This window comes from Cottoperca gobio, chromosome 23 (genome assembly GCF_900634415.1).
Source record: "Cottoperca gobio chromosome 23, fCotGob3.1, whole genome shotgun sequence".
Classification (NCBI taxonomy): Eukaryota; Metazoa; Chordata; class Actinopteri; order Perciformes; family Bovichtidae; genus Cottoperca; species Cottoperca gobio.
In genome coordinates, this window is record NC_041377.1 from 8,920,001 (window position 1) to 8,936,207 (window position 16,207).

The 16,207-nt window shown below is 45.0% G+C and overlaps 1 protein-coding gene across 4 annotated transcripts in view; it reads right to left on the minus strand.

Moving 5' to 3' along the window:
* The window catches only part of nav3 (neuron navigator 3), a 161,052-nt gene that overhangs the window by 46,571 nt on the left and 98,274 nt on the right, over nucleotides 1-16,207 (minus strand). For all 4 annotated transcript variants that reach the window (XM_029462525.1, XM_029462522.1, XM_029462523.1 and 1 more), the window contains exons 10-12: nucleotides 13,355-13,463; nucleotides 7,057-7,461; nucleotides 3,262-3,381 (exon numbers count right to left, since the gene is read on the minus strand). In XM_029462525.1, the coding sequence (XP_029318385.1) occupies nucleotides 3,262-3,381; nucleotides 7,057-7,461; nucleotides 13,355-13,463 (634 nt within the window). The remainder of the gene's footprint in view (nucleotides 1-3,261; nucleotides 3,382-7,056; nucleotides 7,462-13,354; nucleotides 13,464-16,207) is intronic.

Consider the following 16,207-nt stretch of genomic DNA (forward strand, 5'->3'; position numbering starts at 1 on the left):
CAGAGAGAGTGAGAGTGAGAGAGAGAGAGAGAGAGAGAGAGAGAGAGAGAGAGACAGAGAGTGAGAGAGAGAGAGGAGAGAGAGAGAGAGTTCCTCACACAGACTCCAGGATGCTAAAAGCGTCCCGGTTACTTATTCATGTCTGTGCTGAAGAAGCCCGTTGGTGTCAGAACTCTCTCCTTGGCCGTCTCTTCCTGACAGCAGAGCGTCGAGCGAACACTCATCAGCTGCAGGACCGGAGGGTATTTTTAGAAGAGGCTTCATGGCTGGACTCAACATTGTATTTGAAATGATCAGAAGATCTGAGCCTTTGTTGTTCAGCTGCTCCGGGGCCGATGGTCAGTTGCAGGAATGTATATACACATATATAAATATATATATATATATATATATATATATATATATATATATATATATATATATATATATATATCGAGTGCGTAAGGTTCTGAATACAATTCAATATTTCAACCACTAACATAATTGTAATTTCTTGAAGAAATCAAATGTCATGGTTTAACCCTGTTCGACCGGCTCATCCATCTCATGCGGTCGTCCTCTCAGATAATAACGATCCTACAGAGCTTCATGTATTGAGCTCCATGTTCTGTGAAATTGTTTCTCTTTGTTGCCGTCTTCCGTCACTCTCCTGTGTAAAGCTAAATGAATATTTCATTAATGCTTTCCATATTTGAAGTGAAGGGGCTTCTTTATTTTTCTTTACTTTTAAAACTAATGAATTTGCCATCCAGCCAGAGTATTATATTTCTTTAAATCCATCTTTCAGTGTTCTGCTGTGTCTTTCTAATTTCATCCCAAAACCACCTCCAGAAACATATTGCATCACTTCCTCTAACATCGCTGATGTGATCCAGCCCTGCGGGTCAGCAGTATCTAGCAGCACCTATAGTCCCATCAAGCAACATCTCATGTCAGGCCGAGTGCAGGAAACACAAGCCCACACTGTCCACCTGCTGACCGCCAGTCTCTGATGAGTCTTGGAGATGAATCCCTGCAGGAACTAATGAGTCAAGGAGATGAATCCCTGCAGGCTCTGTTGCCTTGGGCTGAAGCTGCCGGGGGAGTCGTTACGGACGGGGAGAAGCATGAAGCATAACGAGCCTCATGGGAGTTCAGTTTATGTGCACAGACCCAGGAACTCTCTCTACTACTGCCAGTGTGCCAGGAGAGACAAGTGTAACCTCCCAATTACTGTGTGTGTGTGTGTGTGTGTGTGTGTGTGTGTGTGTGTGTGTGTGTGTGTGTGTGTGTGTGTGTGTGTGTGTGTGTGTGTGTGCGTAGGGGAAACACTGGACAGAAAGACTTACGGCAGAAAGATAAAGTATAGTTGTCAAAAGTCAAACTTCACCTCAGGGTGCAGCCGTGGTGTCCTGATAAACAGCCCCATGGGAACACTTGCTCCCCGCGGTGGCGGCGCTCTCGCCTTGGAGCGACACTTTTACATTGACAACGATAGATTTGACATGTGTCCGGCCCCTTATACACTGTGAATGATGTGTAACACAACCTTCATCTGCAGATCCAGAGGTAACCTGCAGAACACTAACATGGTCTCTGGGACTAAAGGAAGGAGACATGAGTTTAATGCTCCCTGCCAGTTCCTCAAGCAGCAGAAACATTCTAATTTCCACTTCCTGTCCTGGTGAGTTCACAGTGACCAGCGGCAGGAGAAACCACACAATATGGATTTGACTCACTTACAGTCTAAGAATAAATGCTTTGCTGGTATTTGACATTCCTAGAACGGCAGCATGAGCATGAGAGGAGATGAAAAGTTCTTGGAAGTCAGCGAACAGATTGTTTGAACTCGTCCGCTGCTCACTCCTCTTAAAGCTGGGGAAGACGAATGCTTTGGGATAAAGAAGGAACCAATCATGGGAGGCAGATCCTGTCCTACGGAGGGAGCTAAAGCCAGACTGAGGTGTGAACCCCCCCCCCACCCCCACCCCCCCGGAGGTTTGTGCTATGTGACAGCTCAGCGTCTGACAATCACACATGTCAGAGGGAGCAGCTTTAGAGCCATGTGTACTTCTGTGTGTGTGCACACAGCTCTGTGAGGAGAAATGGAGAAAAACAGGGTTCCAGAGTTCAAAAAACAATCTCAAGTCTCTTGCCTGCAGGCAATATTTCCTCATCGCCCCCGAGGCCCAAAGCGCTAACACAGACTTTAGCTTAGAGAAGCCGCATCATTTGGGAATTATGTGAAGGCAAGGTGAGAAAGACTTTAGGCGTAATATTCATATCCAGAGATAAAACACGTGCAGGGTGAAGATACGACAGTTCACAGGGTTCATACTCATCCATCCCTTTGAGTGTCAAAGTCTGACAGGCAGATGGGGGGGGGGGGAAGAGTCTTTAACAGCCCTTTACTCATTTAAAGCATTATACAACTCATTCTTGCGGTTATCTGGATGCTTCTGGAGCCTCACACTCCTCGAAACACTGACACTCATTACAATGTTGGCAGAAGTTGCGGTTGCAATGCTGGGAGACGTCAGCGCATCAGTCGCCTCCCTGAAGGCCTGTCATCACCATCTTAGCTTGACAGCTTCAAATCGATAGCACGTCTCGGCTTCTCCCCTCATGTGAGATGTCCCCGCAGCAGGGCGGGGCCCTGACTGTCACCTCTGAAGGACATGAACTTATTTCATACTTTTTACTTTTTATACTATTTATGTTAAGTGGAGCAGCGGACATTGAGATGACCACCTTCTGCTATTCTCTGTGATCTTCTTTTAACTGATGTGATAACTAACAACATGTGTGTTATTAGTCCACTCACTGACACAGCTTGGCTCATGTGTCCGTGCTGCGCTGCTAGAGGACACCAGGTGAATGTCTAACCGACCGGTAACATCAGAAGATGTGTGTGCAGTTTCTGCTCGGGGAAAGTTGATACGTTTTCAAAACTTTCTGCCATTCTCACCACAGCTTACCGCTTTTCTCGCACACACGCATCACTGGCTGCACAACACGGTCTGCTGGGTTTGCCCTTGTAAACATCCACCTGGCTTCAGCTGAAAGCCACTGAAGCTTACACTGTTAAACTCATCGCACGCAGCTCTGCAGAGGAACATCAGCTGCCAAAAGTCTAAAACTATATGCTAATATAACAATGTGCTTTTATGTATCCAGTGTGACCTGCATGGATCTCAACACTGTGGAACCTCAGTTAGAGCTGCGTGTGGCCCACACCAATGTCAGACACACTTCAGCAAAGCAAGCAGCAGGACTCCTTACCTGTCAATGTCGCCCTGCATCTCTTTGCTCCCTATCTGCGAAACTTCTCGAGAAGAAGCCCCGTCCGAGGATCGGCCGGCGTTCCTTGCGTACAGATGGAGGCCGCCGTCTGTCAGGTATCTGTGAGAGGGGGATCGATTACAGGAAGTAGATGTTATGATGCAGATTGTAAAACCTGCTGAGGAACACGTAGAAATAAAATGGAATAAAAAGTCTTCAGTATTTCTGTATTTTAGTTAATAAAAAGCAACAGATTGATTATAAACGTTCCGACAGACTTTGACTCACGGAATGAAATTTAAGATCAAAACAAACTCAATTATCGTGCATTGAAACATTTTCTGCCTCGTAAACATCGTCTGAAATCTTGGTTGATTATCTAAATTTAATTTGCACTTTCTCAGGCTCCGAGCAAACTGAACGTGATCGTTAGCTGACGCTAATGTGAGAGGAGTTCAGAATGACCAATTATTTTGAGATTTTAAATTCATAAAATCCTACTTTCTATTTCTCTGCCTTTTTATGACTTTAATACAGATTAAGGATTTATTTTAGATGAATGAATTCAATGTAATTTAAGACTTTTTAAGGATCTGCGGGAACCTTGTTAAACGTGTGTGTGTGTGTGTGTGTGTGTGTGTGTGTGTGTGTGTGTGTGTGTGTCTGTGTGTGTGGCAGTAAGTGGTAAGATTTGAGGCTACTGCCAGAAAGCTATCAGACACGGCTGATAGGACAGGGGATCATTAACGTTGAGCTAATTAAGGTAATAATTAAGGTAATAACTTCCCCCAACGTGTTGCTACAGCTTCTGTTGTGACGTCTTTGATCCTGCGGAGGCTTCACCCCCCTCAGTCTGCCATGCACCCAAAACTCTTTTCAGAAAGTCTTACAGTAAGTGCATGGATGCCATGTGGGGATGTATGTGTGTGTAGAATGTGAATTGCTTTTTTGATACAACGCTCAATGTTTTTACTGCAATGGATTGAATGAAGGTCAGAAAAACACACACACACACACATTTCGTGATGTTTCGTGGAAGACATTGACTCGTCTCTTTTCATTCATGAATCTGTCCGTGCACGGCCGCGTGGACTCAATGTGCACGCTTCACTACCATGACAAACCTATGATGTGGGCTCTTTGTATTAATGTGCACAGAAAGACGAGTCCTTGGAGACATGAATACACAGCGAGCTGAGAACTTCAGGGCGTTCTTCAACTAAACCAAACATTCACTGCTAATCGAATTCAGTGAGAAATATGTGACTTGTTTTCATGAACCTTCAGAAAACAGAAATGGCCTTCAAAGTATTTTAGTCAGTAGAAAGCAAAGCTATATCAAAGGAGACATATTGTGCTGAGGCTCAAAAAACAAATAAACCTGTATTCACCCTTCAGAAACACAGTACAGTACAGTACAGTATTGTACAGTACTGTACAGTGTAGTACAGTACAGTGTAGTACTGTACAGTACAGTACAGTATTGTACAGTACTGTACAGTACAGTGTAGTACAGTACATTATTGTACAGTACAGTACTGTACAGTGTAGTACAGTACAGTGTAGTACTGTACAGTACAGTACAGTATTGTACAGTACAGTACAGTACAGTGTAGTACTGTACAGTACAGTACAGTACAGTATTGTACAGTACAGTACAGTGTAGTACAGTACATTATTGTACAGTACAGTACTGTACAGTGTAGTACAGTACAGTGTAGTACAGTACAGTGTAGTGTAGAACAGTACAGTGTAGTACAGTACAGTACAGTATTGTACAGTACGGTACAGTGTAGTACAGTGTAGTACAGTACAGTGTAGTACAGTACATTATTGTACAGTACAGTACTGTACAATGTAGTACAGTACAGTGTAGTACAGTACAGTGTAGTGTAGAACAGTACAGTGTAGTACAGTACAGTATTGTACAGTACGATACAGTGTAGTACAGTGTAGTACAGTACAGTGTAGTACAGTACAGTACAGTATTGTACAGTACGGTACAGTGTAGTACAGTGTAGTACAGTACAGTGTAGTACAGTACAGTGTAGTGTAGAACAGTACAGTGTAGTACAGTACAGTACAGTATTGTACAGTACGGTACAGTGTAGTACAGTGTAGTACAGTACAGTGTAGTACAGTACAGTACAGTATTGTACAGTACGGTACAGTGTAGTACAGTGTAGTACAGTACAGTGTAGTACAGTGTAGTGTAGTACAGTACAGTGTAGTACAGTACAGTACAGTTTAGTACAGTACAGTGTACACTCTCTCATTCATACAGTAAGACTGAACTCAGGTGGTAAATACTTACCCTTCCCTCAACCAAAAGAAGAACTTTAAACTGTCTAAAGTGTTAATCTACAGAGCCTGGGAGGGACCAGAGACGAAAGAAGAATATATATATATATATATATATCGGGGCCACAATTTACTAATTTGTGTCCACCAGATATAATTACCTCAATTTAATGAATTTGTTCCCACGTTTTGATTAATGTGTGTGCAGACAGAAGTGATGACACGCCTGCTGATGTGCAGAAAAAACTGTGTAGGATAATTAATCAAAACGATATTTTGATTAGATTTGACAAGAGTCTGATGCTGGTGCAGCATCTTCAACCAGCCGATGTGTGTGTGATGATCGTGTGACATCACTGCAGCGGGCTGCTCTGCATGTATACAGTCAACTTCTGCGCACTAACTAATCAAAACGTGGGAACGATTAGAATTAGATTGAATAAATAATATTTTGCATTTCAGAGTTCATGGCTGCTTCACAAAAACATCCACTAAACACATACATCTTTAATCACTGATTCAAACATATATTTGGTGTGTCATGCACACGCATTAGGGTGTTAGATGTATGTGCATGCGTGTGAGCACGAGGGCGACACAATTCACATCCTGCAGTCAGTTTCATGCTCTGATCAACAGTTGGTCACGTTTCAATGCTCCAACATAGGAAAAGACTACTAGCAAGCAAAAGTGCACGTAAACAATGCACACAAAGCAGCGGCGCCAAGATCTAAAAGTGGCGGATGGTTCAGCGGCTCATGCCGATCTCTGGGGTTGAGTGCCGCCCACCGGCATATACCGCTTCCTAACGGCAGGTGCCGCCTGAAAGTGGTGTCACACCAGTAACCTCCCTCAATGCATATTTCTCATTAATGAATTGTGAATTATTTTTTCTGTATTTATTGACAATGTATTTATAGAACCTGTTGTTATCAATGTGGCATTATCAGTTTTGAACACCGACACACCCCTCTGCTCCAGCGGCATAAGCCCTTTTTTTGTGGGGGTTTTTATATCGGTTATCAGGTGTAATCAATACATACAGTACGTTGTCGTATCAGACTATCTGAAGATTGATCATAGTGAGAATATTTCCTGTCTATCATATCTAATAAAGTAATAAACATTTATGGGAAATAAATTTATGGGAAATATGTATCAGTGAACGTTACTGGTGTGTCTGACAGTGGCATACACCACTTTCAAGCGGCACCTGCCGTTAGGTATATGGTATATGCCGGTGGAACGCCAGCGGCACACCACTCCAGGGATCGGCATGAACCCCTGAACCACAGCCGGATCCATCTGATCTCGGTCACTCACAAAAGGAACACAATGTGTTTGGGTGAGTAACATTGCATGTAAACACAACTTTGTTCAGTTAGTATGTGAATAAATCATAATTCATATGTAATAATTCATCATTTTAAAGCAGAAGTCAGAATTAGTGAGTGCATCAGAGGAAGCTAACATGCGTAGCACTTGTCATCCTACCCGCTGGTGATCTCATCCATCCGGCCGTTCCTCCCTAGGAGGTCCCCATCACTCATGTACCCTGCCATCTCCATCTGCTTCCCTCCTTCCAGCCCTCCTCCTCCCTTCTCCCCCTGCTCCGCCCCCCTCGCCCCTGCTGCCGCTCGCCTCAGGGGGGTGCTGAACACAAACCTGGAAGGGTCCGAGTGCCCGCTGTAGCGCCCTGTTGTGGTGCCAGCGCTCGTCGTGCTCGCCCTGGGCGCAGCATAGCTGCTGGGCATTGAGGGGGCGTCGCCTGCCTGGAGACGCGGGGTTTGTGATTGGCCCAGACGCCAGGCCATGGGGGAGGAGCGTGTGGTGAGGGCTGGTAGACTCCGCCCATTGACCTCAGTGGTTACCGTGGTGTCGAAGGTCGTTTCTATGGTACTGTGGAGACGGGTGTAGAAAGAGAAAGTAAAGGAATTAATTCTGACTCATGAGATCGTGACACAGACATTAAATTCACTTACGTTTGTTAAAGTGTGCGGCAGATTCACCGCCGTCACCACAGATGTGAGTGTCGTTGGAAAGACAGAGGCGTGTCACTCCATCACGTGTAGATTATTCTTGTTTAATATATTAGTTTTAGGGTTTAGAAGCTGTAAATGCTTTATTTAGTTAGAACACTTATTAATTGTATTTTGTCATGATAAAGTGAAGCGTGCTGGGAGGGGCTGCGTGTGGACAAGCTTCCCCTGGGGAGTCCATCAGGCTGTTGGTACAGAGCACTGTATCTAGACTGTATCGTGTTTGGAGTTATTGAGGAACTCGTTTTATCTCATGTTTTCACTATTTTTGTAAATATTCTCACCTCTGCACTTTGGGAGACAAATAAATCCCTTCATCTTACATCTGTGTCTGTGTCAGGGCCAGCATGACATAGCAGAAAGGGATAATTATCAGACTGGTATTCTCTGACCTGATCAGTCGCTTGAGAAAAGTGCCTCAAATGGACCAAAATCACAAGTCATCATATCGAGTGCAGTGCTGTGCAAAGAGCAAATCATTCAGGTGAAAAGATCTATCGTACTAAAGTAGAGAGCTGTCAACTGGAGGAGAGCCGCTCCCTCCAAATCTATGCTGCTTCTAACATTGCTGTGTGTGTGTGTGTGTGTGTGTGTGTGTGTGTGTGTGTGTGTGTGTGTGTGTGTGTGTGTGTGTGTGTGTGTGTGTGTGTGTGTGTGTGTGACCTTCCTAAAGTGCTGTTTCTTCCACTGTGTTAACTTGAAGGGGGAGTATAGCAGAAGCGAAGGCTCCCATGAGAACATGTGTCAGACATCACGCTGCATCACATGCAGTCTGTTTCTAACCATCAAATGTATTTTACTTTTGAACTGACACATAAAATACAATCTGATTCCGGAACATCTGCATCAGCAACAATGAAGTAAATCAACCAGTGAAATAACTGCACTTTCTCAATTTTGAAAAATTATTTTTTATAACAAAATAAATAATCTTAACTGTTTTTATTACGTTTGCAAAGACAAGACAGAAGTTTAACTAGTGAGTCAGCAGGACTTCGGCCGCAGGCCCTGCAGCACAGAGCGGAGCCTGGCGGCGGAGCCTGGCGGCGGAGCCTGGCAGCGGTGGCAGCTCGCCTGAGCTCTCTCTGCTGGAGGAAAGAGAGCACTACAGTGTCTCAGGGACATAAACCTCAACGCTGCTCTGCACTGCGTCTTTAAGGAAGCGCTCCCTGTGCAGACAACATGACGCTGTGCTGTGTTATACATGAGACATGCTGCCATGGAAAGAAGACCGACACATATAGTATTCTTTACATACCGATTCATCTGCAGAGTATTTTCTCAATTTATCGATTCGTCTATGAAATGTCAGAAAATAAAAGTCTTTAAATGTCTTATTATGTTGGAAACGCAAAGATATTCATTTTAATATGATATGAAACAGAAAAGCAGGAAGTCTCCATAGTTGAGGCTGAAACAGCATTTAAAGAATATTCTGTACAAACAGAATTCTTTCCTGTCGACCGACGCTGCAGCTGAGATGTGAAGTCTGTATGTTAATATATTAACCTGCAGCATTGTAAACACTTTGTCTCAGTCCTCACAAAAAAACACACAATTCACTGCATAGTTGACGCACAGCTGATTTAAACCATGTCAAGGTAAACACACTCCTGATGCAGCAGAGAGGAGCTGCGTGTGGAGGAGACTCTGCCTGCCAGCCGTCATTAGGGAACGAAAGCAATGACATCTTAAAGCAGTGTCTCACACACAGCAGTGAGAGAGGTGTGAGAACAGTGTGTGTGTGTGTGTGTGTGTGTGTGTGTGTTAAAGGGCAGAACTGCACATCTGTGATGCCAAGTGCCAACATGAGAGGGGCATCGATGCCTTGTTCACATCACATCTCTGTCAACACCTCCTGACACACACACACACACACCTGCTTATCTGACAAGCAATCACAGACGAATATGGAAACACAGAAATCCATTTTCTATGGTATAGAAATCAAATTAATTCAACCAATCAAACACAATGTGCTCGTTAAATCAGCTTATCTTCATGTCCAGGCAGCAGAGACTGAGGGAGGCTGTGTGTTTGTGTGTGTGTGTGGGTGTGTGTGTGTGTGGGTGTGTGTGTGTGTGTGTGTGTGGGTGTGTGTGTGTGTGTGTGGGTGTGGGTGTGTGTGTGGGTGTGTGTGTGTGTGTGTGTGTGTGTGGATGTGTGTGTGTGGTGTGTGTGTGTGTGTGTGTGTGTGTGTGTGTGTGTGTGTGTGTGTGTGTGTGTGTGTGTGTGTGGGTGTGTGTGTGTGTGTGTGTGTGGACATGAATCAGCATGAAGGTGCTGAGATATTTCACACTAACCTAAATGAATGATATGATACATACATGTGAGATTAACGACTACATATAACAACATAGTTATTAATGTAAAATCATTTCCCACTAACGCTGCTGTTTGTTTAGGATCCGTGCTTCATTGCACTATGGATCAGGACCGAACCAGAATGAAGCCGAACAGAGAGACTGTTGTGTTCAGCCGAGAGCTCAGCGGGAGAAGAATCCGTGTTGACAGCAGAAGATCGGTTATTGCTGAGCAATGCTGAAAACACTGGAACTGTGCTGCTGCTGCTGACGTGCTCCACCTCTAACGTTTATCTTGTATTTCAGGTGGAGGTTCATTCTGCTCAATACTGGCTCGATAAGCCGGCTCTTTTTCATAATCAACAACTCGGAATCTCAGTCAAAATACAAAATGGACGTTTTGTAAAACTCCTTCCAGTGAAGATTCTTTTTAAAACGTTTGTAAGTGTTCACAGAGCTGCTTCTAACCCTGCTGACTTCACGTCTTACATGTGACGTTACTGCTCCACTATAATGAGGGACGTGGGATGTGTGTGTGTGTGTGTGTGTGTGTGTGTGTGTGTGTGTGTGTGTGTGTGTGTGTGTGTGTGTGTAGTAGTGAGATGATAACTCTACTAGATTGAGAACAATTCAGAGAAATTGCAGCTCCATCACAGCACACACATTCAATCTGACCCCCCCCCCCCCCCGCCCCACACACTCCATCAGAGGAGCCAGGTCTCTTCCTGTCTCCTGTCTCATCTTGTGAAGAAGAGTCTCGTATTATCTTCCTCCGGCTGAAGCACGTCACTTATCCACAAAGTCAAACTTGAAAAGTGTTTCTGGATTTAAAACATATTTTGGGGGCGGAGCTTCACGTGTTCTGTTCGCCTGCAGTCCTTTCAAATGTCCCGGTTTTAAATCGTCAGCACATTAAAAACTAAAACGTGCACACAAACCGGACCAGCGGTGATCAGAGACCCCTCCGGCCCCCGCAGGCAGCAGGGGACGCCGCCTGTTCAGGAGCTTCTTCTCTCACTGAGACGCTTCTTTCCTTCTAAATGTCAAATCAATACCACGTTTCATTGTGTGGATAGAAAACAAAACAGTGGAGTGAAATGTAAGGAGTATTTTTGATGGATACAGATGTTGTGTCGAGACACATCAGGATGTCTGGAGAATGTTGTGGACGTGACCTGAGCTGCAGCATCAGAGAAGGTCAGTGTAGAGAGAGCGACTCGCTTTCAAGCGAACTGTAGCTCAACCACTTGAGGGGGGGGGGGGGGGGGGGGGGGGGGGAGGGCAAAGGCCATTTAAATAGGAAATGAAAGGGACACAAGGTGGTCCAGATGGGGAGCTGGCCATGAATCCCTGGTTCACATCTGGACACCTTTGGTGCACGTCGTCCTCCATCTCTCTCCCACATTTCATCTCTCAGCCGTCTACTGATGATGAAAGTGTCGGTTGGATTCTTATCTTCTAAATACATTCATAACTTCCAAACATCCATTTTCATCATTTTTAAAGTTATTTGTAAAGAAGCCAGATGTTGCTACTGATGGACAGTCGTCCTGCACACCAAGTCAAGGTTATGACGAGCATTATTAAACATATTAAAACATGTTTTACAGCTCATGTAAACGTATGTGTTAACAGTCACAACCATAATACCAAAAATACTATAACATTGAGAAACAATGTAAAACTTTAAGCCCTAACAGATTACACCTTCACAAACCTTCTTCTGCACAAAGCACAGAACTCATGGAGGTTTCTTGAGGTGAAAACTTCCAACAGGGTCAAATGATTTTGAATGAATTGTTAATTATACTTTAGTGCAGTTTTGAAGAAAGAGGAACGATGTCTCCTGCTGACAGTCAGTCTGTATGAATGTTATTAAAGGTATTGAGAGTGATGAAGGTGATGTCTGCTCCATCAATTCAACAACGCTTCATGGTGATCAGTTGTTATGCAGGGAGGGACACATACATTACAACTCAGAGCCCACTCCCCTTATTCCCATTACATCCGATGGTTTACTAAATCACACACACCTACATACACACAGACACCGTGTGTATGTAGGTGATGCACATAATTCATGCTGGCGTCTGATGCATGAGGAGACTTGCAGCTCACGCCATTGGATTAAACGTGATGGTAAAACATTGCCGCTGTATTGATCGCGTCTGGCTGAGATGCTCTGAGGAAAGAAGTAGAAAAACACACACACACACACACACACACACACACACACACACACACACACACACACACACACACACACACACACACAGACTGCCATCTGTCATGGCTGTCTGCAGCCTGACCACCACCTTCCTCTGCAAATGGGGCAAAGCACACAGAATAATGGAGTACCGGCGAGCAGGGAGCCGCTGCCCGGGGAGCTGACATTAACCAATGGTTATCATCCGTCTGTGGGAGAGGCTGCGTGTTGCCCGTGGCTCTCAGAGAGTCTTTTACATAATGGTTGTCCATCAACTCCTGAATGTCAGTTCGTATGTGCCAGCTGCTGAGGAAGGTGACGCCTGTTTTTTAATTAAATCCAGGAAGATGGCGGGTTACAGAGGGACGTCATTTGTTTCCAGGGGTCTGATGGGGACATGTGTCTCCTTCAACGTGTCTTTGTTTTGGCTCTGACGCGGTTTGAAGACGTTGAACATCAGAGAGTGAAAAGAGCCTTAAAGGGTGAGATGGTACAATTCTGCTTTCTTCTATTTCAAGGGTTAGAGTTATATTCTTTACATGTTCCTGTTGTCGGTTACTAGAATCTATATATGTCTTTCTTAAATTATTTCCATATTTACAGTTGATCAACTATGTAAAGTTAAAGGGGACAGAAAGTGAACTTTAGATGTGACGATATAATAAGTGGCAGCCGAATGTGTTTTCTCAGCCTTTGGTTCTGTGACTGAAGCGGCGTGCGGCGTGCAGAGAGCCAGGTGGAGGCTGGGATGTTTGAAGCCGACCAGGAGAATGTTGTGGTCAAACAAAACCCACAGTGACACTAAAGTCATGCCAGTGAAAGTATAAATAATTAAGAGAACCACGTACGAAGCAGATGGAAAGTTTCTCATTTGTGTTGTGAGATAGAAACGAGATGTTCCAGCCTGACTGGAGGAACAAGCTGCTAGATTGTGTTTCAGGAGTGAATTACTTCAGCTGGGACAGTTTAGTGGTGAGTTTATGACTGGAGGGTTGATGGTTGATGGTTGATGGTGCCTGTGAACATGTGTTGGACGGATATAAATGTTTGTCCAAGACAAGAATCTTTCTCTTGTTGTCCCCTGATGTACACGGGCCCACAGATATCCCGATACATTCAAGGTCTAAGCTTCTAATTGTTCAACATAAGAATAGCACAACAGATTCATTGTCTGCATGTTCTAAACTTTTAACCAGAGTTATTTACCAGGAGCAGTAAGTGGGCAGTACCATGTGTGAGCCTACCTGTGGCTGATCTGTGTCCCCCGCAGACTGGACATGGTTTCTTCCAAGTTCTGCCGCAGGTCAGCGATGTTCTTCACCGTCCTCATGCGTCTCGTCTCAGGATCCTCTCCTGGAGACACACAGTTTATATGATTAACTGAGAAGTTTGGACCTGAACACACACACACACACACACACACACACACACACACACACACACACACACATACAATATAAGAAGTAAGGAGGACATCTGACGTACAGTATTTTATGGGATGCCACTAAAAATCTGAGTAGGGAAACAGAATGATGACAGGCGGCGTGAGTGCACGTCTCTGAACCCCATGATGACAATTGGGAAGTCTGTGAATGAATCCGCTTGTCAGGCTGCACCACATGCGGCTCCTTTAGTCCAACAACTGGAAACATTATTGGACGCAGTTCAGACATTCTTTCTTCAGGCCAAAGCAGAAATGTCTCTGTCAGTTATTTGAAGACACAGTTGTGCCTGTGAAAGCAAACTCTGTCAGAGCTCCTGTGCTTCTCTGTCAGACACATCGGGGAACGCTGCCACTTCAGTCCACCGTCTTCTTGTCCCGCCCTGCAGCCGTTTCATGTTCAGGGCCTTGTTTACACAGGAAGCACATGTTTCACTCAGATATTAGACAGAGTTTCAGAACTGCTCCAATTAAGCCTCTCTGTTAGCTCGTCAAGGTAGCCTGTAGCCGCAGGCGGGGACCACAGGATGGGTAATTAACGAGTGGCATGAGGCAGAATGATGCTCTGCAGTCTAAAGGTGCTTTCAGGAGTCTCCACGGTGGAAAGGAATGAGTCAGCAGATCCTGGTCAACAAGGCGACAAAGCGGCGAAACGGTAAGATGAGAGCCAGAAGCTCCGTCACCGTGCGCTGACTGACAGCGAGCTGCGGTGACTGCAGAGAGCAGAATTATAGAATATTAAACATTCTGAGTTGACCTCAAGGCATTTGGATCATATAAATCAATATTGTGCTTTGCATTACTTCTATCGTACAACACTGACCGTGAAGCCGACCTTCCACACTGACAGCAGGGAGGACCTCGGTGACTCTGAATCTGATTTCACATGCTGCGACTCATTTTCATTCACGACCATTGTCTCTTTTTAAATGCTTTAAATCTGCAATAAAAAGCTGAAGATGCAGGAACACATGAACATGAAGCTCGTCTCAGTCGCAGGTAGGATGAGACTTAAAGGCTTTCAGCGCAGGTTAACAAAGTCACTTTGTTTAAATGATCCAAACACCGCAGTGTCTGCAAACCAACATTAAGTCAGGACACGACCTCAGTCCTACTGTATCGTGCCGCGTGATGACCTCACAGGGTGCAGAGCAGTCTGCTGTAATTGAGGTCATGTTTAGTCTTTGCACAGCGAACAGACTGAAGGTCGAGGTGCCGCATGCTCTTAACCTCCGACCTCATATCAGATATCTTCTTCTAAAACTTCTAGAACAGGGAACACACATCACAGTGACAGAGTCAGCTCCTGGACCCTGCATGTGTTCCTGTCAGGATGTAATACACGTGAAACAACACAGAGACAAACACTCTGCTGAAGCACAGAAAGACTTTTGTCTGGGTCGGTTGAGATGGATCTCTGGTAGCACACACTCAAAGCATCACTGTTATCTCCAAGTCTTCTGCTCCTCTCACCAGGGCTCGTCCACAAAGATCCAATTACAATCCCATTATAAAGATGACCTGAGGAGATCTGGCCCTGGAGTCTCCATCAGGACACTTCCTGCAACATTGAGAAGCAGCCCAAGGCGTGTGTATGCATTTGTTTGTTTGTGTGTATGTGTATGTGTGTGTGTGAGCACTTCACTGCGGTACAGCAGCAGAGGTCTGCCCAGAGAACAGCTGGACTGCAACACAACTACACACTGATACACACCGATACACACATCGGAGCCTCTGAGGAGCAGAAAACTAATATTGATTCCAAAAGCCGACAGTAAAACGATTCACCATCTCGTCAAGAAGAGCAGCAGGTGTGTGAATAATGTTATCAGTTATCAGTGGTGACAGACCTCCACCCCTTATCAATAATCATAATAATAATAAAAATAGAGCAACATCTCAAGGTGCTTCACTTAAAGAATAAAACAATTAAGGTCCAACGTTACAGCTGCTTTGCTTTGTCCGTGTCACAGCAAGATGGAGAGTCTCGCTTCACCCGACTTCCAGTGGGTGTAGCGTGCAAGAACGGACCCTCATCTGTGAGGCTGATAACCACTGATGATGCACACACACACACACACACACACACACACACACACACACACACACACACACACACACACACACACACACACACACACTGAAGCCCCTTGCTGTAGCTGAACACTGTTATGGTAGCATCCGACTTGCGGTGCATGTGGATGCAGTGGCCGGTAGCTCCCGTGAACTTCGCCACATTTTTGTTGAAGATGGATCAAACACCAGCGAGGGTGGAGCGACAGCCCAGGGAGGAGAGGTAAGAGAGCCGAGAGGGGAGCTCAGCCCCCCCCCAGCTATGACCTTTAAGACTGTCACGACCTAGCCTGCTTCTGGCCAATGTCCATTCACAGGAAAATAAGAGTCATGCTAACCTAGCAGCAGGCCCGTATGGCTCCATCGCTGCATCCAGCATCAAGCTGTTGCAGTGGACGGGCGCACCGCAGGACGGAACGCTCCAGTGAGAGAAGAGGAGGCGGACTGTTTACAGCGATGCTGCTCGGTGCTCAAGCGTCAAAGTTGATGGATAATATTTCCCTGATGTCTGATTCTTTTATGTTAAAGAGGCCGGTCACATTATCTTCACCATTGTTTTTGTTTGTTTACATTCCTCCTGTTG